This window comes from Cryptomeria japonica, chromosome 1 (assembly GCF_030272615.1).
Source record: "Cryptomeria japonica chromosome 1, Sugi_1.0, whole genome shotgun sequence".
NCBI classification, from domain to species: domain Eukaryota; kingdom Viridiplantae; phylum Streptophyta; class Pinopsida; order Cupressales; family Cupressaceae; genus Cryptomeria; species Cryptomeria japonica.
Genome location: NC_081405.1, coordinates 578258830 through 578281672, shown reverse-complemented (window position 1 = coordinate 578281672; position 22843 = coordinate 578258830). Strand labels below are relative to the sequence as shown.

Genomic DNA, 22843 nt, shown 5'->3' with positions numbered 1-22843 from the left:
GGTTCATGGTGATGTTTATTTGATTTGGTGTTCTTTCATACAGTGCAATCAGGTCTTCAATTTGATCTAGATGGAACTTCATTGATTCATTACAATGCCCATGTCATCATGCCTTTCTCGGCTCTTATAAATAGGACCATAGTATTGACATGACAAGTAAGTTATATTGAGACTTAATAAAGTGGAAACGACTTAATATAAGTCGACATGGTTTATATTATCAGGTTTTTACTTTGTTCTTTAGTTATTATCATGCCACTTATGATAGCATCGATGACTTGCATTTGATTAGTCAATGTATCAATGTACAAGATTTCTTTTGTGAGGCATACCGAGGACACTTGGTAATAAGATTTCTCTAGTACAGGCAAGAAATTCAATACATAATATGTGAACATGACATAAAGTATGGGTTAACTCATGTGGATGTGAGTAGCGAATTTTATGGTAGATCATTTTAACTAGCAAGTTCATGAAATACATTGACACAACAGCATATGTCTGATGACATTTTTGGCATGCGAGTAGATCAAAGTATAGTATGTTGACTTGTCATTACCCGGACCTCATCTAGTGCGGACTTCAAATTGTTATCCGTTTTGAAAAAGTGGTTGAGTTTATTCGATGGGAATAGGGAGATCTAGTTTATTTTCATTCATCCAAAAGGCAAGCCCAAACCCTAACCGCCATGGTGCATTTGAGATATCAGAGTGAACGGGTTTTTGTTAAAATCTTGTTTTGGGTTTCTAATATGGTCGATAATAATGGATTCTCAAATGTTTAGTGAACTGGTTATGAGCTGAAAGTGGAGGTAAAGCAGATTTTTATGGATTTTGTGTTTCAACCACCATGAAAGAGGTAATGATGTTGAAACTGGAAGAGTAAATGTGAAAGAGATTGTTATTTTGAAACAGAGTAAAGTTGCGGAGTAATTTTTATTCCTTTCAAGATTGCATAGAAAAGGTTTTTTGTTTGAAAGGAAATTGAATTAGTTCCTATAACTCATTTTTTGGTTCAAAAAGTTGGGAACCCTTATTCGAAGATATCAATAAACTTAGGTTAACATTGTTTTTCTATCTGCTCTATATATATGAAGCTTTAAGCATTTCTTTAAGGTTGAAAAAACATGCGTAGAGCACATTGAAGGGGTTTTTCAAGGGAATATACATATGTCATAAAGGAGAGTTTGAAATAGTTTTCACACTATTTAATTTGCCATTGGAAATAAAGAGGTTGTTGTGTTACAACTCTAATTTGATTCAAAGTAGCATTTAAAACCCTATACAGGTGTTTAGTTCTTATCTTTTATAAATGGCTTTTTGCCATTAAACTTTCCAGATTCATGAAAGCTTATTATGATATCTTTCTATTGCAAAAACAAGAGTTTTTGAGAAAAAAATAAATTCTCTATTTTTGTACAGAGATTATCTTTTATATGACAAATATTGGTATTCACGGTATATATCATATAATGGGCTATAATGCAGATCTCCTATTGTGTACTATTAGGATGTTGTGATTGTAGCAGTTAATTGCAATTATAGGACCCTTAGAGTATACTCTGTTTGTTATGTAACTCATTGAAAGGAGTTGTTGCTCTTGTAAAACACTGGAACTTGTGATAAGAGGTGTTGAGTTGTGCTCCACCATTGTAAAAAGTTGATGCTCTTTGATTGAATAAAGAAGACAGGTTCAAGTGGTTTGTTATACCCCATGAGGGTTTTTCCACTCAGGAAATCTTTGTGTTATGTGTTGTTGATTGTCTCATTCTGTGATATATTGTTGCATTTAATGCTCTAATATTTTGTTCTTGCTCTTATCTATTTTTTAGTCAATTTCATGAATGATCAAAGTTGTCTGTCAAAGCAGTCTACATCTGTTTTTTTTTAAATGATAAAGTTTTTGTATCTAAGACATAAACAAAGTTGTTCATTTAATTTCAGTTGAACAATTCAAAACATTCTTTTAACATTAGTCATGATGTCAATATACTTTCGAAAAAAAAAATTGTTGTGTTTTTGACATCTCTGCATTCTAATGGTTGTCAAATTTTTAACATTAGCTTTCTCTCATCATCATCACTTTGAGAATGTCATTGAAAATTAGACAAAGCATGGTCTCATGGAATCTCATATGCCTCAGAGGTAGATTGTTTCTTAAGGTGTGATACCTTGAGCAATTGCAATTAGTTGGTGTAAATCCGATTTCCACACTTTTGGCAGCATCCTCCCTCCATGGCTGTGCCGAATGGAAGCTTTGGAACATGGCATAGATATAGTCGCAACTGCTCTAGCAATCATGTATGCAAAATGTGGAAGTATTGACCTTGCACGTGGACTGGCTGAGAGAGTGCCTCAAAATGATATCATCTCATGGAATATAGTTCCTTTCGAATTATATTGAGGATCAGGCTCTGACCTTTCCCATTCATAACTTTCCCAGAATTTTTTTTGATAGGACAAACACAACAACCAAGTTAAAAAAATAATTGATTAAACTTTTCGAAAAAAATATATTGGGAAGAAAAAGTCATTTTTACATAATTAAACATAATCCCGTCTACTCATGTGAATAATATTATTTTCCGAAAGGTCGTCACCAATTGTCATGAATTTAAGCGTTTCAATTTATCTTGTGAGCGCTTTCTTTAATGGCAATATATTTCTATAAATATAAGGGGAAATTGGAAACATAAGAACAATGAAATCATTCAAGTAACATCTGAATCGAGTGGAAGTCTTAGTCACAAGTAAATTCATTCTCTCAGGAAAAAAATATGACTACCAGCAACACAGAAGTAGATAACGTGGGGGCTCTTCTCCAGCAACTAACGGACACTAACGACGCTATTCAGAACAGTATTTCATTGGCACGAACTTTATTATCCCTCCCCGTTGGTGTTAGTAACGATCCACTGAATTACCTAGAGACATTTCAGGAAATCTCAATAATTCCTTTAGTTCGACAATTCAATCGCCTTGTAAGTCAAATTAATGGGTTACCGGAGAGGGATTATTTCCGCGAGTCCATTGACACAGTTTACAACAGTTTTAGATATTTAGCTCAACTGGTTGGCCGCATAATTCGTCAATCTCGCGAGTCCTCTCACGTTGATTTCCCAGCTGATAGAGAGGATGTGGAGAGGCTAACTCAAATAATAATTGCAGCCAATCACGTTAATGCAGAATCTGAGTGTTCGATTTGCACCGAGCCTTTTCAACTTGGGGAAGATGCCCGACAGATGCCTTGTCATCAATCCCACATATTCCATACTCACTGCCTCCTTCCATGGCTGGAAAGGCGTAATACTTGTCCAATCTGTAGAACTCGCTTACTCAGATCGATAACTTCAACTTCAACATGAGCTTTTCCTATTGGAACTCCGGATAATTAGTTAGATCCACAACCTCTAATAATGCCTAGCTTCTTCTTATGTTTATTAGTTGTTGTCAATTCCGGTCTGTTTTAAGTTTAGTGTGTGAGATTTAAGTGGTTCCATTTAGTAATGCATTCGTGAGATAGAATATCATATCAACAATTTCCGTCTGTTTTAAGTTTAGTGTGTGAGAGTTCCGTTTAGTAATGCATTCGTGAGATAGAATATCATATCATCTATTCATGAAAGATGATAAACTTTGCAGTTTGTTATGCAAGAATTCTATATATAACATTTTATCATCTTGTTAATAAAATTTGTATTTAATTTTAATTTGTTTAATCTGTTGGAATTCTCCAGTAAGCAACTGCTGCAACTGATATTAGGTTATACCTCATTTAGAATAGATAAAACCACAATGGCTCTACAAAATTTATCAATTTGAGAAAAAATTAGAATTAGTACAGAAATAAATGTTGATTGTACTATTAACAAGGATGCAATGTGTCAAGTTCCTGCAAATAATGTTGATAGAAGAGGAGAGAGAGATACTAATAGAGGGGCAGATGGAGAGATAGAAAGCTAAAGATATAGGAGGTGATATATAAAAAAACTAGAGAGGTGGATATATACATAAAGAGAGGAAGAAAGAAAGAGAGATAGAAGAGGGATGGAGGGAATAAAAGTGATGTAAATATTGAGATATAGATACATAGGGAGAGCGGATAATTGAAAAAAGAAATAGATGAGGAAGAGTGAGAAATAAAGATAGAGATAGAGAGGAAAAAATATAAAAGTTTTATGTGTGAGTGGATATTATTATTTATAAAATAATTTGAAATATATGTGCTAGTTGCAATGACTTTCTAAATATGCATAAAATGAGTTAAAGAGGAACAAATAAATATTTAAAACGTTATCAAAATATATGTTTAATTAAAGAATATGAATAAATAATACTAATTATATATTCAATATTTAAATTAATATCATATGTAAAACTTCTATTAAAAAATATATTATATTTATTATAATGTATATTATTAATCATAATATATAATAATAAATATAAACCTGATTTATATAAAACATGAATAAATATTAAACATATAATCTATCTAGTTCAAGGGGTTGAGCTTAACTGGTTAAAACACTAGGTTCTCATTGTGGAGATCCAAGTTCAATTCCCAATAGGGGCATCTAAAGTGATGGGCCCCCTACTATGGCCTAGTCGAAAGTTATTCATGCTTCGGCCAATTACCTATAAAAAAAAACAAAAAAATATAATCTATCTATCATTAAAAAAATATAATATTAAATAAAAAAATTAATTCAATAGATAATATTTTATCAAAATAGTATATAGGAATAAACTGAATTTATTTAGATAGTTATATAATATGTAGTGAATAAAATATAGATTTTTAAAATTATATATAATTAAAAAATTTAAACAGTATCCCATCTCCTTTCCTTTCAATTAGCATTTAAAATTAAATATTTCAATCTTAAATTACTTAAATAATTTAAATACGGTTTTATTTTTTAAATAAAATTATTTATAGTGTATATTTTATTCCTCATAAATACAAAAAAAATATATATTTAAATATTTATAATAACTATATATATCTTGTAAAAGATGTTTTTATCTTAAATTTGGTTCATCATTATTCTTCATTACTTTCAATAATTTATTTTTTAAATTAAATTAAAACATAAAACAAGATCTTCAAATAATATTACTCGACCTCATTTTTTCTCATATTTCAATGATGTTTTTCACACCCCTTAAGACCCACCTCAGCAATGACATAAGCCTTTAGTAAAAATATTGCCTTGTTGTAAGGTAAGAAGAGTGCATAAAACCTTCCACAGTGTTAAATTCAAAAAAGAGAGAAGCAGAGATGACTTTCAATTTCAATTACAGTCATTAAGATGCACATTCCAGAATGACTGAGTAAAAAAAAATTCAGAAAAGCATAGAGAAAACATGGAATTTATGTGGGAAAGCCCTTACAAGTAAAAAACCCATTGGACCTAAGCCAATCTCTTGTATTACAATAAAAAGGCAATTCCATACAGATTAATCTCTTAGTTGTATATTTTGAGTCTCTATTCAGGAAGCATTACAAATAGTAGATTGAATTCAATCCCACACAGATTACAAGCACAATGTTCTACAATTAGGTAATCAACAAAACCATATAGTTGACCAACTTCCAATCCCTAACCAACCCTACCAACCATTTCAACAGATGATTTATATCTCTGTTCTAAAACGGTTTAGTTTAGTTTCCTCATGGCTCTGACTATCAAACTTACTAGATCTTTGAATTGTCTCTATGAACTCTCATCAAATTCATTAGACTTTAGCTTGGACCAACCATCAGCACCCAACTCAGTAGGTCAACATAAGTACATTATGGTCTCCACTAAGTCTCAAAGCTTATCAGCAAAGAATCAGACTTCGACATTCTCTCAAAATGGATTTTAAAAAAAGAAAAGCTATATTAAAATCTATCCCCTTGTCACCAACACTGACCTCCTGGTACAACAAAATATTCCTTGTTGGCAAAGGGTATCACTTTGATATCCTTCCTTAACATCTTTACAAAAACTTCAAGTTACATCGAAAAGATCTTTGCTTTTTGTCAAGACTCGTCTGCATTACATCAAAGAGGTATCTTTGTCAATGAAGGATTACTACTTCGGCTAATACCTTAGACTATCTTATCGAAACCTTAAGTCACACTGAAAACAACTCTTCACCAAGACCACTGCAAAGTCTCACTGAAACCTACCTTATCACCAAGAAATGTGACTTCGGCTACTAACTTGAAGAGTCTTATTGAACACCAAGGTCATAGTGAAATCTTATCTTCAAGTCGAGACTCATCAAGTATCTCATCGAAAAAATAGTTCATCAGTGAGAGACATGCCTTTGAAAAACTACTTGAATTGTCTCACCAAACACCAATGTCACATCGAAAATAACTCTTCACCTAGACCACTCCAATGTCTTATCGATAATAAATCATAACCAAGACAAGAAGCTACACCAAAAATGGCTCATCAGTAAGAGATGTGACTATGGTTAACTACTCAAAGTGTCTAACGAAAACCCAAAGTCACATCGAAATCCATTTGCTGCTTGACATCGCCAAGATAGATCAGAGTCATGCCAAATTTCTCACTATAGAAGCCAAATGCCATCTGATCAAGATTTCAACTAGTCAGTTTGAGACACCAATTCTCAAAAGTTGCACCTTTTACTCAAAAGAAGAAAAAATAAAAGATTTGAAATGTTCATTATATAGTATTTTTTCAGTAAGGAATTACCAAATGCCTAATTGACTAGCTAGTTTACATTATATAAAAATATTGGCCAATATGTCATAAAAATTTCATGATAAGATATTTATTTATGTTTAAGTTATGATTATAACTATGCCCAAAAGAACAAATTGGATAAAATTAAATTGGATGAAAGGTATCAACCAAGCCAACTGGTAAATTAAATAAACATGGCTAGTGACTCAACTTTCTAAATCACAAGAAACTAATTAAAAAAAATCTAATTTCCAAAATGAATATACATCTGTATTCAACTTATTATGTAATCTAATGATGATTTGTTGACTTCATTCTAAATTCGACTGTCATTAAAAATTATAATTTATAAATGTTACATGCAACACCTGGTCAGGGAACCCAAAGGACAAAAGACAAAGGAAACAAAAGAGACTTTTTTTTTACACATCAGTAAAAACCATGATTCTCATTCACTAATGTTTCTCTTGAATAATAAATAAATTTCCAATGAACATACAATCTTAAGTTACTAGCGTTATTAACAATGACATAAACCATTGATTACTCATAAAGTAGTAGCGGAAGATAATAGAACTTATCATTTACATTTTACACCTATGTCCTCCTAGGTTCCCAAATGTTGTTACTAACAACAACCATCACAAGAAAGGATTACATTTATTTTTCCAATATGTCTACTAAATAAGGATAAACAAACTTTTAACATGAGAAAACAATATCATGATCATTGCATATATACTAAAATTGAAATGAACATCTTATAGTTTACTTTTCTAGGAACTTAGGTAAATCATGATACATCCCTAGATCAGCTTAATAAAGAGTGAGATAACATCTATTCATTAGTCATCCAATACTAATTCATACTCCATACAACACCAGCCTAAGATAGTTCCATTAAATCAAAGTACTATGTTACATTCATCCTAAGGTAGGTTTGTTAACACCATTATGTAGTATAACATAGATATAAAAGATACATAAATGACATTATCCATATATGAATTAGTAAAACCATACAACAACCAAATAATCACATCACACTACTTAGTTACTATAAAGAATAATAATGTTACTAAACATAATCATGGTCAATGCAAGAACAATAATTCCAAATTCAAGATCAATACGATATTACACATTGCCTTAACATTATTTTCTATCACTCAACATGACATGCCATCATTCCTTATAACATGCATATATGTGACTAAGGCATTCCTCATGAAGAATATGTGTATGGCCATTAACCATCTACTCATTCCAATCATTTTTTTTTTTTTCATAAATGCTTATCCTAATTTATAATAATGAAACATCCTATAAGAAGCATATCTCATCAAGCATACATCTCATTTAGGGTTAAGGATCCTAAATTCATTCATTATCTAACTCATATTCCTAAGGCAAACTTTTATCATGGTGAAAAAGATATAAATATCACAAGAGAACATGAAAGGAACATAATCTAATAGCCTAGATAACCAACTATCATTTTTAGCTTCCTATTTCATTACATCATAATACATTATTCTCCAATTACGAGTAATCCAAGACTCAAGAACAACAAGAAATATCCAATTAAAACATCTAATCTTGAGATATAGTATCCAAAGTATGAAGCAATAAGCACTAGAAGAATCATCACATGAAGATACACGATTTCATCCATGCACTCGAACAAGGACATGTATACTCGATGGAGATAGGCAACCACTCAACCATGTGGAGCCCAAAGGCCCACCCCCCATGCTAGGAGATAGACATAAGGGCCTCAAACAACAAGAAACCAAAGAAGGGAAACTACATATAACTAAGTGTTCACTTACAAGGGAACTCAAAGGATAGAATTTAGACAAAGGTCATTTCAAGGACTTACTAGCCTACTCACAAGGGTAGAACACTGTAATTACCTAAAATAAAGATTCTATACAAGTGACACATGGGAACAACATCAACATCCATCAAAATATGATTCATAATAATCCATATATACTCATGAATACTAATAATATCATCACATATACAAGTAATCTGATCTAAGTCTATCGTTAGGTATGCATTCTATCTTGAAACCATTCAAAACATATCTCAAAGCAATAAGAGGTGACAAAAGAACTCACAAGTCATCAGGAACATTTCCTACATTAATAAAATAGATCCATATACATTCTTTAAAGAACATCATAAACTGAACATTCAAGTCTAATAAACAATTTTTTTTCCAAGTGCTCAAATCACCTCCAAACCTCACAAAACTCATAACAACTTAATGAAATTAAAGGGAAACCATTATAGAACCATATATGACCAAATTAAACACTATAAACCTTTCATAGACAATAATACAAGGCCCAAAAAGGGGAATAAATTCATTTAATAAGTTTTACAAATATATTTCCAAAAACAATGCTTGAAATATCTAGAAACAAAGGAGTGTGCAAGGAACTTTCATAGGCCAATAAAGCACAATAATTCCTTCATTTTTAGAAATAATAATACGTAAAAATTATTTAAAAAATACATCATAATGATTCCATTTCAATATCATTTGAATGAAAGGATAATTTTTTTTCAAAACCTTACCTCGAATGGGGACAAATGAAGACAAGAAAGAGAAGAAATTGATGCAGGAATTTATAGCCCTAATTGTAGTACCCCTACTCGTTTGAACTTATTAGACTCATATTTTATTATTATTTACTTTCAGTGGATACATTACCATGACATGTTATTCAGACTTATATGACATTATTTCATGCTTTATCTAGATATGAGATGCATATTTATTTGTAGTATTTCAGCACTTGTGATTTATGGTATTTTATGGATTATTCCTATGTACTAACACTTTACTTTATATATGTAATGTGTAATTATATGTTGTGTGTTTGTGAGTATATTAGATGCAAGGGGATGATTTTCCTTCACTCATTCCAGTGAGATGGGGAACGTCACGATTCTCCTTCATCGGTGTGCATGTCGAGTTTTCTATAATGTATATATGTATGTGTGGTTCGGTGATGCAGGATATTGTAGGTACAAGTACTGGGTAGGTACGGGGTATCATCTCCACCTGGCTTCATAGGTCTGAGTGTGCCTTATATTGTCTGATGGAAGTGGAGGAGGTAGTAGTTGACCCTAGTTTACTCAGTTACACTCTTGTGGGTGTTGTCGGTTGGTCATCCCGTCAGTTTGTTTGGCTTTCGTATTTTGTCATTTGATCTCTTTATGAGTATTTTATTGAGGTTTGTTCAGTTTGTGTGTTTTAGTGGATTTAATTAATTAATTAAGTTTATGGAGTTATCTCATAGTTGGTATTCTTGGGAATTATGTATTTTATGCATTGAGATTATAAATTTAGTTAATTTAAAAAAAGTTATTAAATTAAGTTGCAAGCTGCATGATATTAGAAATATATTTTTATTTAAATTTTAGTGAAAAAAAAAAAGTTAGATTAATTTCATTTATTGTTTCCTAGAATTTTAAATAAATAAAAGAATAAATAAATAAATGAAAGAATAAATAATTAATTAGAATTGAAGTATTGCTTTAATTTCTGTATTTAGAAAATTAATTAATTTGCATGAGAAAAGAAATGTAAGAATAATGATTTTTAATTATTGCATGTTAACTGATCTTTTGTTAGAAAATTAGAAAAGAAAATAAAATTGCTTTTATTACTAAATTTATGTTTTTTGGGAAAAATATATTCGACCTAGAATTTTAGTTTAAAAAGGGGAATAGGTCTTTATTTTAGGGAGAGACAGGAAACAGGTCAGGGATTTAGGTGAAGAAATTTATTTGGAAGCTTGTTGAAGGATTGATTCTCTTCTACAAATTTCTTCCAAGAAAGATATACCAGGTTAGGTGGCTTCTATTGATTGTTTGTTTTAAAGAAAATATTTATTTTTCTTCTATCTTTTGAATAATGTGTGTGTTTTGATGTTTGTCATGTCCTATCTGATTATTCTTTTTCTTGGAAAGAAGTTGTTTCCTGGGTGTTTGTAGATTAAATTTTGAGAAAAATTAGGAAAAGTTCTTATGGCAAATTTTGCCAAGATTTTTATTGTGCATGAAAATTGCAAGATTTGGGGAGAAATGATATTACCAGAGAAAATATTCCCTATTGTTTGATTTTTGTTTCGATACTTGACTATGACAATTCCTTTTAATATTGTATATCTCTGTGGAATAATTTAGTTATCATAGAAATAAATTTAATCATTAAATAAATTTATTAGGATATTAAAAGTTAAGGGAAATTATTTTGTTACATTATTTTGGAAAGAAAATATGTATTAATTAATTCCCTGTAAATAATTTAATTAGAAATGAATTTTTGGTTGAAATTAGAATATACTGGTTAATGTATTTTTTAAAAATTTTAAATTTTTTTTTTTTTTTTTTTTAAATATACCTCGGTAGCCACTACTGATGGTAGTATGGCTACCGTATAGTAGCAGTACTACCAGTGGTGGTATTCTACCTACAGTAGCATCTACTACCGGTGGTAGCAGTGTTACTTATTGTAGCAGTGCTATCAGCGGTAGCATAGGCTACCGTGCATAGCATGGGCTACCGTGTGTAATTTCTTCCCTGGGTTTTCTCATGCAGACCGTAATTTAATATTTTGGATTTCCATGCAGGGTTGTTAAAAGTTGATTTTTTTAAATTAAATGAAATATATGATATGTGTGTGTGTGTGTGTGTGTGTGTGTGTGTGTGTGTGTGTGTGTGTGTCTGTGTGTGTGTGTGTGTGTGTGTGTGTGTATTCATATTTAGGTTTATTCAATTATGGGTATTATATTACTGTAGTATTATTTTAATACTGTGAAAATTAATTTATGAGTTGACATATATAATGTATATATATAATTAATTTAAAGTTTGGGTGTTTTTTAGAAAAGCTTGTAACTGTTAGATTTTATATTTATGTTGAATACACATTAGGAGATTAATTTTTGTGTGATTGATTTAAAACCTTATTGGACATATGACAAGATTGATTTCTTTGTATTAAAATGGTTGTAATTTCTTATTATCTGGAAAATCTTTATTTGCAAGTTATTTATGCTTTTGGTTGTTGTAAGAAAAGATTGCCAGTATTAGGATCTTGTGTAAATGGTGTTTGCACTCAAGCTTAATTCCGTTGCAGTTCTGGTTGAGTTGTCATTGTGTCCCATGTTATTATATCTCTTTGGTCAGGTGTTGTTGTATAACCTTATTGATGTGAGCCATTGTGTGTTTTGTCCAAATGGTCAATCTTGGGTTAGTGATTGTGTATCCTTCACCTGTGGTTTGTCAGGATTAGTTATGGTTGTTTGTTTCATCATAGAGTTCCCATAGAGAGACCTTTCCTATTAGTGTCCTATGAGAGAGAGTGGCTTTTGAGTGTGGCCATGCCTAAAGTGGATGGCAGGATAACCCGTCGAAAGCCAGTTAAACAACGATAACCTAATAATTGATTAGGGGATGGGTAGAATAAATATTAATTAAGATAATGTACCTCATGCATAGGTGAGTGCTAGTACAAGGCTCATAATGTTGCGAGAAGGCCTGGAATGGCATACTTACCACCTTGTCTTCATGAAAGGATTGGTAGGGTCCGCATAAGACTTAGTTGGAACCGGAGGTTCAGGAGACGTTACTAGGACAGTGAGCCATGACCTATGGAGGTTGTACCATGGTATCCATCTTAAGCTATGAGATGACACTCTCTCCTTAGAGTCACTAGTGTTTGTGAGTTGAGTCATATGGATGTTTACAAAGTCTTGTAGTTCTTTTGTACTTGTTTTAATTTGCTTGCTTGAGGTTTTTCTACTATCTCCTAGCATGGTGGGGTAGTTCCATTTCGGGATCACATGGTCAAGTGGTAGTGCCACTTCCCATCGGATGTTCTGGATTGTATCTTTAGGCAAGGAAAGGCTTCGCAGGTGTTTCTTGGTTCGTGGTTCATGTACCAGCTCATGTTCGGGATCATTGTTTAGTTTAGACCTTGTGGTCATTGTATCAGACTTTTATGTAACCTTGATATTGTAACTTTGTAATCTGTGGTATTATTGGAAGGCATATATTTATGGATATTGTAATATTGTGTCAGTGGAATGTATGTTAATTCAGTTGCTTTGATCTTATGTATAAATGAAATATGGTTAAATAAATGCATTGGAATACTTTGATTCTTCCATTATGAAATTTAGATGTATGTGTAGGTTTAATCTTAAGTATTTAATTTATCTAATTAAATGGACAATTGGATTAACCATGGTGTTAATATAATCTATGAATTAATCTTCATTGGCAATTCTTAGGAAATCATGTGTTAGACTTCCGTCGTGTTATTAAACGTGCAATTGTTATAATTAATGAACTTAATCTTTAAAAAAAAAAATTATTTCACCCTTTAGTTGCCTAGTTGTATTGTTTTCCTTTAGGGTTCTTGGCGGGGCATTACACTAATGGCCACAAAACCAATCAACCCAAATAACTCTCCAGGCCATAAAAACACTAGCAAAGAAATCCACACCCCCTCCAGAAAAATCCCTCCCAAAATATCTTCAAAATCCTCCCCTCTTATGAAAATCCTCTAAAAACTTGCCTAAAATGAATCCAAAAATGCCCTCATAAAAACTCCCTCAAACTTCCTCCATACATAGTAGAATATGTTATTTCCAGCATGAAAACCCTTTTTAAAATTTGTATGAAGGAAGCCCTCGAAAATCCCCCAAAATGTTTCCCAAAAATCTTCTCAAATATGAAAACCAAAACACACTCCAAAAGCCACCTCTCAAAAGTCATTCACGGGAATGTGAAACTAATTCCCAACTGAAAAATAATATTTAAAACCATAAAACTCCAACCAAATAGAACAGAACATAGGAGGTTCCTTGGTGGAAACATGTGTGGAGTAAATTTTCTTGGCCTAAATGCAACTTTTTCATGTGGTTGGTTGTCCAATTTTTTTGTCTTTTTGGGGATAATTTGTGCAAACATGGTTTCCATGGTCCCTCTATGTTTGCTTTGTGTTGTAATAGTGAGGAATATGTTTCTCACCTCTCTTTTAGTGCTCCTTCTCCAGAGAAATTTGGCACTTTTGATGGGGACTTTGGAACCTGGCCTGTTGGCATGTTTCCTCTGTGGTTGGATTTTGGGTATGTTTGGGCAAGCCTCTTGTAAAGACTTCTTTTCTCTAGGTTTCTTGGGCTATTGGTCCCTCTTTTATTATTTGACATATTTGGTTGGAAAGGAATCGTAGGATTTTCCATGATGTCTGTCCATGGTTATTCAATATTTGTGGAGAATTATTCATTCTTTCTAGGAGAGTATCTTGGCAAAGTGTGAGTTTGTTGGGGGTGTGGATCTGGGGGATGTTGATATCTGTAATTGGTTCAATTTTTCTCTTTAGGGAGGTGTTCCTTCTTCTGTGGGGCAATACCTTAGGAAGATCATGATAAATAGATGTCACCATCCTTTGTGTAGAGTTAATAGGGATGGTCATGTGTCCCCTCCTTCTTAGGAAGTCTTAAAACTTAACACTAATGGTTCACCTCAGGTGAACCCTAGCCATGCTAGTATTGTTGGGGTTGGTCGTGATAGCACTAGATAAATTCAGTTTATTTTCTCAATTTATAAGGGTTTCCATACCAATAATCTCATGGAGTCTCTTTCCATTTTCCATGCAGTGGAGTGTAGTTGTGTTCTTGGATGGAGTCAGATTATTTGTCAGTCAGATTCTCAGGTAATGGTGACTTTCCTAAATGAGCACCAGTTAGATGAGGTTAGCTAGCATTTAGCTGTGGTCATTAGGTAGATTCTTTGGTTATGCAACTCCTTGGAATCTATTACTTTTTGTCACATTCCTAGGGAGTGGAATGGAGTTGCAAATTGTTTGGTGAAATGGGCTTCTGATCATAGGCAAGGCTAGAATAGAGAGGATAGGGAGAAATTATCTTCGGAAATGTCTCATTTGTTGGATTATTAGTGGATATTGACATAGCTATGTGTTTTTTTCTCTGTTAGGTGTGTCGCCCTTCTTGCATTAATAAACTTGTACCCATCTTTTTAGTCGAAAAAAAAAACATAGAAAAAATAAATCAAATTAAAAATTACAATCAAAATAACTTAAAAAACAAATTGATGATTTCAATCCATGAATTTCATATAAATATTTTAACATTTTGTAGTTAATTTAGATTCGTTTAATCTGTTACGTAACCCTAATATCTGCTAAATATTTATTTTTATTTTTAGAAGGTTGCTTTACATGATTAAAATATGAATGCTTATAAATTGTTCATCTTGTAGTCTGCTTGTTATTATTTATTTTCGTTTATAATTTCATTAATATTTTTTTCTTATAACACCATTTTTGAAAGGAGGGGTAACTTTCTCGATAATTTATTTTCTCTCTAATTTACCTTTCGCCACCACATGTTCACAATTAATAGGTCTCATTTATCCACTAATTATTATATTTTATTATTTAACGCTTATCCTTTTTGTAGTTTATAGTAGCAACATCAACTACTAGTGAAGGTGGCCAACCTTTTTCCTTTCGCGTGGCATGTCCTCATCGACATATACATATCTTTAGCCGATAGGCTATCTCCTGTGGAGGGAAACTCCATCGGAAATGTGTCTCACGCTGACAAACCGCTACCGTTTTTTACTTCTTTCCGGCCATTTTTATAATGTCGTTTTAGCAACTGAGAAGATATTCAGAGACCGAGGCATTCATTTCAAATTTAAATAAAATAATATGATGGCTGAGCTTTCATTTGGTGGTATTGCTGCTTCCTCTGTTTTAGCCCTTCGTCACTCCGATGGGAGGAAATTTGCATACTTCTCACAAATATATGAAATTTCTTTATCGTTGATACGTTTGATCTACAAGTTTATTTAGGAATATCCTTAGAGCCTTTGCCTTTTATTCTTTAAACACTTCATCAATTTTTTATTTATTTTTACATTAAAAGAATATAATTACAAGAAATGTTATATATGTGTATGTATGTGTATGTATGTACATATACATATCTCTACATATATATCAGGTGTGGTGCTAAGAAAACTTCGCAATTTAAAGCAACTGTGACAATTATGACTACCTTATACTTCAGTCAAAGTTTTACAAAGATTTCATAGTGATAGGTAAAGATGACAGTAGAGTTGGATTGTGATTTAGATAAAGATCATTGGGCTAAATCTATAGTGTTAAAAACACAAATGTGTAAATGTATTGTTCTACTTTGGGCTGAATCTATAGTGTTAAAAAAACAAATGTGTAAATGTGTTTTTTAATTTGATCCAATTTTTTATATGATACTAAAATGAATTAGATTGATCCTTTTAAATACAAGCTCTAAAAAAATGTTTTCTATTTTTTTTATTAGTTAACGCTTTAGAAAATTAATGTGATGAGTGAAGAGTGATAGTAGAGTTGGATCATGATTTAGACTGGAGATCATTGTAATGACAACCCAAGAGAACCCAATTTACACACAATTTTTTTTCCATATAATGCTTGACAACTGTTATCCAATAACATACAATCAGAGCAACACTAAATCAAATGGTCATAACTCATAATTTAAATTACATCATACATGATAATGGATTGAAACTACTAGCAATACTTGGAAGCATACCTTATGATCTCTATGATGTAGTGTAGACTTCTTATCTATAGTTTCCTCCGGTTCGCTTGACATGCAATGTGAACCCTCCATAGTGGATTTAGTCCCTATCCACCCCTCCAAATATATTTTGTGGCCTGTGGTGAGAGAGAGAGACTAATTTGGTCCAACTCCTAAAGACCAAACACCTAAGGTGTTGACTACCTCAAGGTCCAAATTCATTGTAGATAATAGGTGTTTCAAAAAAGTCAGTTGCTTGACCCATTGTAAAGAAAATACTTACACCACAATGCAACTATAACAAGACATTGAAATTCTAAAAAATGCTTGGCTTGAGGACACTATTTGGTTTTAAACATCTGATGTGATTGAGCTCCATTGAGTTCAATTTTATATTAGAAATTGCAATGGTTGTTGTGAAAAGGGGAAAAATAAAACAATATTGAATTTAAACATAAACAATCACAAGAAATGCATTGCATTAATATTAAACTTCCTAAAAGGAAAAATAAATGAGCATGACATGCATGGCATTAAATGGTTCAAAATCATTAGAATACATGATATGTTTTTGAATACATGTCTAGAAAACAAGAGAGCATGCATAAAAATACAAAAGAAAAAATAGTAAAGTGTATGGAGTAGCATAAATAGAGAACATTACACCATTAGCTACAAAATAGTTTCCAATGGAAGAGAACTTAAACAATTTTGAGACTCCTCAGGCAAAGGAGGAAAAAGACCCGCAACAAAGGAACATTTGGAAGCATTCAACAAAGCATGATGCTCGGCAACAACAAAGTCCTTGTTCTTTTTTAGGGGAAAGATTTGCTTGCTAAGTGACCTATAGAATAAGTAAAATGTGGAATATAAACAATTAGTTAATAGTAAAAGTGTTGTTTAGGCTACAATTTTGGGCCAAGGAGAGTAAAACATTTGTGATTTTTGCATGTTTGATACATGTTTTGGGCATCTTAAGAAATGATTACTTCATTGAAACCTTACAAATACTCGAAAAATTCCCCTCCAATAAACAGATTCATCTCAACAGATGGAAAGGTTTAACAAGGGTGTGTCCCAAACTGTGATGAATGACTTCAATCCAAAAACTATTGTGGTCACACTACTTTGCCTATAAAATATATCCTTGTTAATGGAAGTCATGATGAGTTCATTAGACTCAATCTCTATCTGGGTAGCTACAAATCAGGCCTGGTTTAGCTCCTTATATTTTCATCTACCCTTGACTCATCTTTTATGATTTGGTATGTCACATCGTTAAGGATGGATCTTTCATTCTATCAAAATCTATTGATCTATTTGTTGAAAAACATCTATTAATTATAGGATTTATGAGCACAGTCTTTTGATCCCTTGGACTCATAAGCAACCGCTCCGCTTACCACTAATTTCTCCAAATTGTCATTGTGAAAGTTGATGTATGTTCTAAGATATTTACATATGTAAAAAAATGTAAATTTAAATACAGTTACTCATGCTAACATACTATTTACATGATACGATAATTCTAATTTTTTTAAAATTAGAAATATATTTTTTTTTGTTTTGTTTTTCGTACTATTTTTGTTTTCTTTGGTAGGGCAAGAAGTTTTTAGCCAAAGGTAGTGCAAACAGAATGCATTTGAAAAAACAAACATTTTAAATCTTGAACATTTACTCTCAATTGAAAGGGTTTTGGTCATCATGCCAAGGAATTATGGATGTTTAATTTGCAGTATTTATAGCTCTTTTATTCTTAATTCCTCATATTATTGTATGTCACAAACTATCATAATACCACATGTCCCATACAACACCATGTGGTTGACCCCTTATAATTTATCTACTGTCTCATAGTTCTTTATGATAGGCTTTAGGAATTTGTGCATGGACTCTTCATTGAATGGTGGAGGATAATAATTCATCTTTATTATTTGGAAATTATTTTTCAGCATTGTTTTGCACTATTCTCTCTATGTCAGATCAATAATCTCCATGTTACATGACCTGCATATACTATCCACATGGTGTTTTAATATTGATGAATAAGGAATTTCTAGTTTTTCTCAATTTCATGTAATTATTAGTTCTTGTCAGGGTAGAACTATTGTATTCATCCAATTGAACTAATCAACATTTAGAATTAAATTTTTTGAGCAAAAATTCTATAGTTCATATTTATTTTATATTGTATATAATTATAAAACTATCATTTTTCTTCACTCTCATTGAATCATATTGGAAATAATAGATCAAAAATTCAATTTTCTAAAAAAATTTCTCAATTCTATATGTTTAATAAATGATATCATTAAAATGATAAAAGAAAACCTAATCCTTATACAAATAAAATCAATGCTATCTTAAACGGCATTAAGAACTTGCCATATGACTGCATAAAATGTAAGTTTACCTATTTAAATTATGATCTTATCGATGGGCTAGGTAAAAAAATTAATAAGGCCAGAAAAACTAGGAGTCCCATTTTTTATTAATTCTTGTCTTATTTTATTAAAAAAGAAATTTTTTTTTTTTTTTTGATAAAAGTGGATGATACCACTAAAATTATATTTATTATATTATTTTTTTACATGGTGACTGGTTCAAAGAGCAATGAGGGGAAAGAACCAGTAAGAAAACCCCTCAGTTTTGCTCAAAAACATAAGCCTACCTACCCAATACAATAACCCATATACAGCCCACTAAACCCTGATTACAATTTCAATTACATTAGATATAAAGGAAGCTTTTACAACAAGCTTGTACTAGTAATTCTGTAGAGAGGATATCATCTCAAAAAATGCAGCCAAGATTAGTAGCATCCCCAAACATTAATCCCCTTATGCACCACAGTAGTCCAGATATCTGCAGAGAACAAAAACCACAACGAAGAGGGAACCAAGGAGAAGTAGTCCTGACAACATAAAAATGGTTAGCATACATAATCCAATCCACACAAGAAGTAACAGAAGATGGAGACAACCTTCAAGAAACAGGGTGAAACCAATCCATATAATGGTCCATAAGAATAGCCAAACGAGTAACAACATGACAAGAAGCCATTTACCCCATCCAAAACACTGCATTTTCCAACTTCTTAGAATAATCCACAACCCACCAATTTTGCCCAATATATTCCACATCCTGCTAAGCATTGTATAATCTGAAAAAGAAACAGACAAATATGACCCATACTTATATATCTATCAAAGATATATAATAGAGCGGGGGTTGTCACGATATGATTATGAGAATATCATACGAAGAGAATATCCAGCCAAATAACACCTCTGAATGATGGAAAATGCTTCACATACAGCAAACTCAATCAATGAAACTCACCAACCTTATACCAGCAAAGCATAATGATTTATTTACTAAACCAATGCGCAGAACGTGAGACCCAAAAATCATGACACAATCGGCCACCATTGTGCTTAAGAAAACATGACTGGCATAACAAACAGAGTACTTAAGCTGAACCGCATCATTATTATTTGTTTAAAGAAACTAATAAATTTCAATGAAAGCTTATGATAATCATATGTATTAAAAATTAGAATTTTAAAAGAGTCAACACAAATTATTATATAACTATAATATTTTAAAACATTAATGAAAAAAATTACATTGATAATTATATGTATTAGAAATTAGAATTTAAATTCATTTTTTTTTAACATTAATATTAAATTTTATAATTATATAGAAAATAATTTTAATTAATATATTATTTTTATTCAAAAGATTTAAATAATTATTATATTATAATATGTATAATATGTAAATAATTGATTTATATATAATAAAAATTTAAATAATATTATTTTAAAAAAAAACAATAACAATATTTTAATAACTATTTTATTTTTACATATAATACAATCACAATTAAAATATTGATGAATTTTAAATATTAATGAATGGGTATTTTGTATAATATCATTAAAATATAAAATAAAAATTTTATAACTATAAATATTTGTTTATTTTTAATAAATGTTAAATTTTAAAAGAATTAAATATTTACTTTTTGCATTTTTTAATAGGTTTTATTTTATTTTTTAACTTTTAAAATTTGGTGTTGTTTATAATTTTTAATTTAAGAGTTTGAGTTTATCTTTAACAATTGAATTTACAAATTGCAATATGACGACAATAATACTATAATTTTTTACTAATTATAGATTATTGTAGTTGTCAAAATTTATAAATTGACAATACATTATCAAACTACTAAATACATATCTTAACACTATTCTAACTCTAAATACATATCTACTTGTTCAACAAGAATGCTATAAATCAATTAAATTTTTTAATATTTTAATTGTCTCATTGATACAACTAAAACTTTAAATATTTAAATTAATTAACTAAAACCCCTTAAATAATATATTAATATGATTTTTTTATAAATCAAATTAAAAAATGAAAAAGCTAAATTTAAAAAACACAACTTTAGTTACTTTTACCAACCCAAATTTAAAAAGCAAAACAAACAACCAAAAAAAACTAAAAACATAACTTAAAATAACTTCAAAAGAAAATTAGAAATTAGTTTTTAATATATATTTAGAGAAAAAAAATAAAATTAATAAACTAAATTAAAAAATTTGTACTTAAAAAAACATAATATATTTAAAGAAAACCAAATTGATAATTTTTTAAAATATATTAAAAAACTATAATTTTAATTAAAAATAATAATAATAATTAAAAAACATTACCCTAAATAACTTTAAAAACTAATTGATATTTTTTTTAAATAAATTAAGAAAACCACAATTTCAATTAACTCAAACCTAACATCGTCTCCTCCTCTATATAATATGATATTGTCAAACGGCTTCACCATTCTCACAAACTTAAGGGTTTCGATTTCTTGGTCGGCTGGCAGCGCTTTCTCTGGTGCCAATATATTTTTACAATTGAAGTGGAAAATTGGATTAAAAAGTACTATAACAGCATTTAAGTAACATCTTAATCCAGTGGAAGCCTTAGTCACAAGCGAAGTCATTCAGTTAGTAATAAAATATGAGTTATACCAACAACACACAAGTAGGTAACGCTGCTCTTCGCCAGAGACTAAGGCAAGTTATCGACAGTCTTCAATACGACATATCGATGGCACAAAAAGATCTTCAGAACATTCCAGAAAGCTCACTAATTCGCGACAGTCTTTGCAGCAGAATTTTGATGGCACAAATTTCATTATCCAATCTGTTAGAGACGATCATGTTGAGATCTCGGAAGTTGAGTTGGCAGCTGATAGAGAAGATATGGAGAGGCTAACTCAAATTATAATTGCAGCCAATCATGTCAATGCAGAATCTGAGTGTTCGATTTGCACCGAGCCTTTTCAAGTGGGGGATGATGCTCGACAGATGCCTTGTCATGAATCTCACATATTCCATGCTCGCTGCCTTGTTCAATGGCTGGAAAGGCGTAATAATTGTCCCACCTGTAGAACTCGCTTAGTACGTCCGATAAATGGAATTTCAGATTCTCAGAGCGAGGAATTTATCACATCCAGAACTTATAATAATGCATAGAGAGGTCTTGTAAGATTTTGAGGAAGGAGGAGAGATTAGAGAGGGGTCATAGCATGATAGTTGGAGTTCAATGATGCATAGGCTTGGAGAGAAAGTAGGATAGAGATAGGTTTAGAACGTTAATATCTGATTTGATAGGAACAAAATATAATATGGGATGTTGAGTGAATCTCATGTTAATTCTTGTAGTGATCATGTAAAAATTTTGATATTGTGTTGTCTGTTGTCATTTTGTGTTATATGATAAGAATCCATGAATTTAATATGAGTTTATATAATAATTTACTTGTTTAAGGATATGGCTAGAGTCTATGAGACTCTAAGATGTCATTATAGTAGGTAGAGAGAAAGAGTTTGTTAATTAGTTTCCATTGGAATATGTCTAATGACAATTACATTATTATATAATGAATTTCTCAACCTAAATATCTTAAAGTATCTCTCCAATTACCATTTCGGAAACAACCATCCTCTTTCTTAACCACCATTCAATGTTTTCCTTACAATTAGATTCTATGAATTTGAAGAATTTTATTGTGTAATGAATGTAGATAAAAGCTACAAACTCTTCCCTTGTCGTTTGTAGAGAAGGGCATGTAACAATTCTAGTTTGTTTATAGTAAGAGATTAAATGTTTTCAAGTTGAAAAATTAAAACAATACAAATAAGAAAAAAAAAATTAAATAAGAAAGAACTGAAAGTTAAAACGTAGCATAGTAGTTTATATTGTTGTTTAGAATAATTTTTTGAAGTCTTACTCTGCCAATGCATAATTAAATGGGAAGGATTCAACCTTTGTTATCAGTTGTGTTAATAACCAAGGTCAACTTTTAGGACTGTAACACCTCTATTTCCTAATGAATAAGATTTTAATCATACAAGTGAACATAAAAGAAAATTCACAATCATTTGATTAAGAAATAAGATAACAAGTGAAA

The 22843-nt window shown here is 31.0% G+C and overlaps 1 protein-coding gene across 1 annotated transcript; it reads left to right on the top strand.

Moving 5' to 3' along the window:
- Nucleotides 1–2776: 2776 nt before the first annotated feature.
- On the top strand, nt 2777–21905 carry LOC131028407 (E3 ubiquitin-protein ligase AIP2-like). The gene is made up of 2 exons (XM_059211123.1): nt 2777–3302; nt 21436–21905. The coding sequence occupies exons 1-2, from the start codon at nt 2777–2779 to the stop codon at nt 21903–21905; spliced, it is 996 nt and encodes a 331-aa protein (XP_059067106.1).
- Nucleotides 21906–22843: the final 938 nt, after the last annotated feature.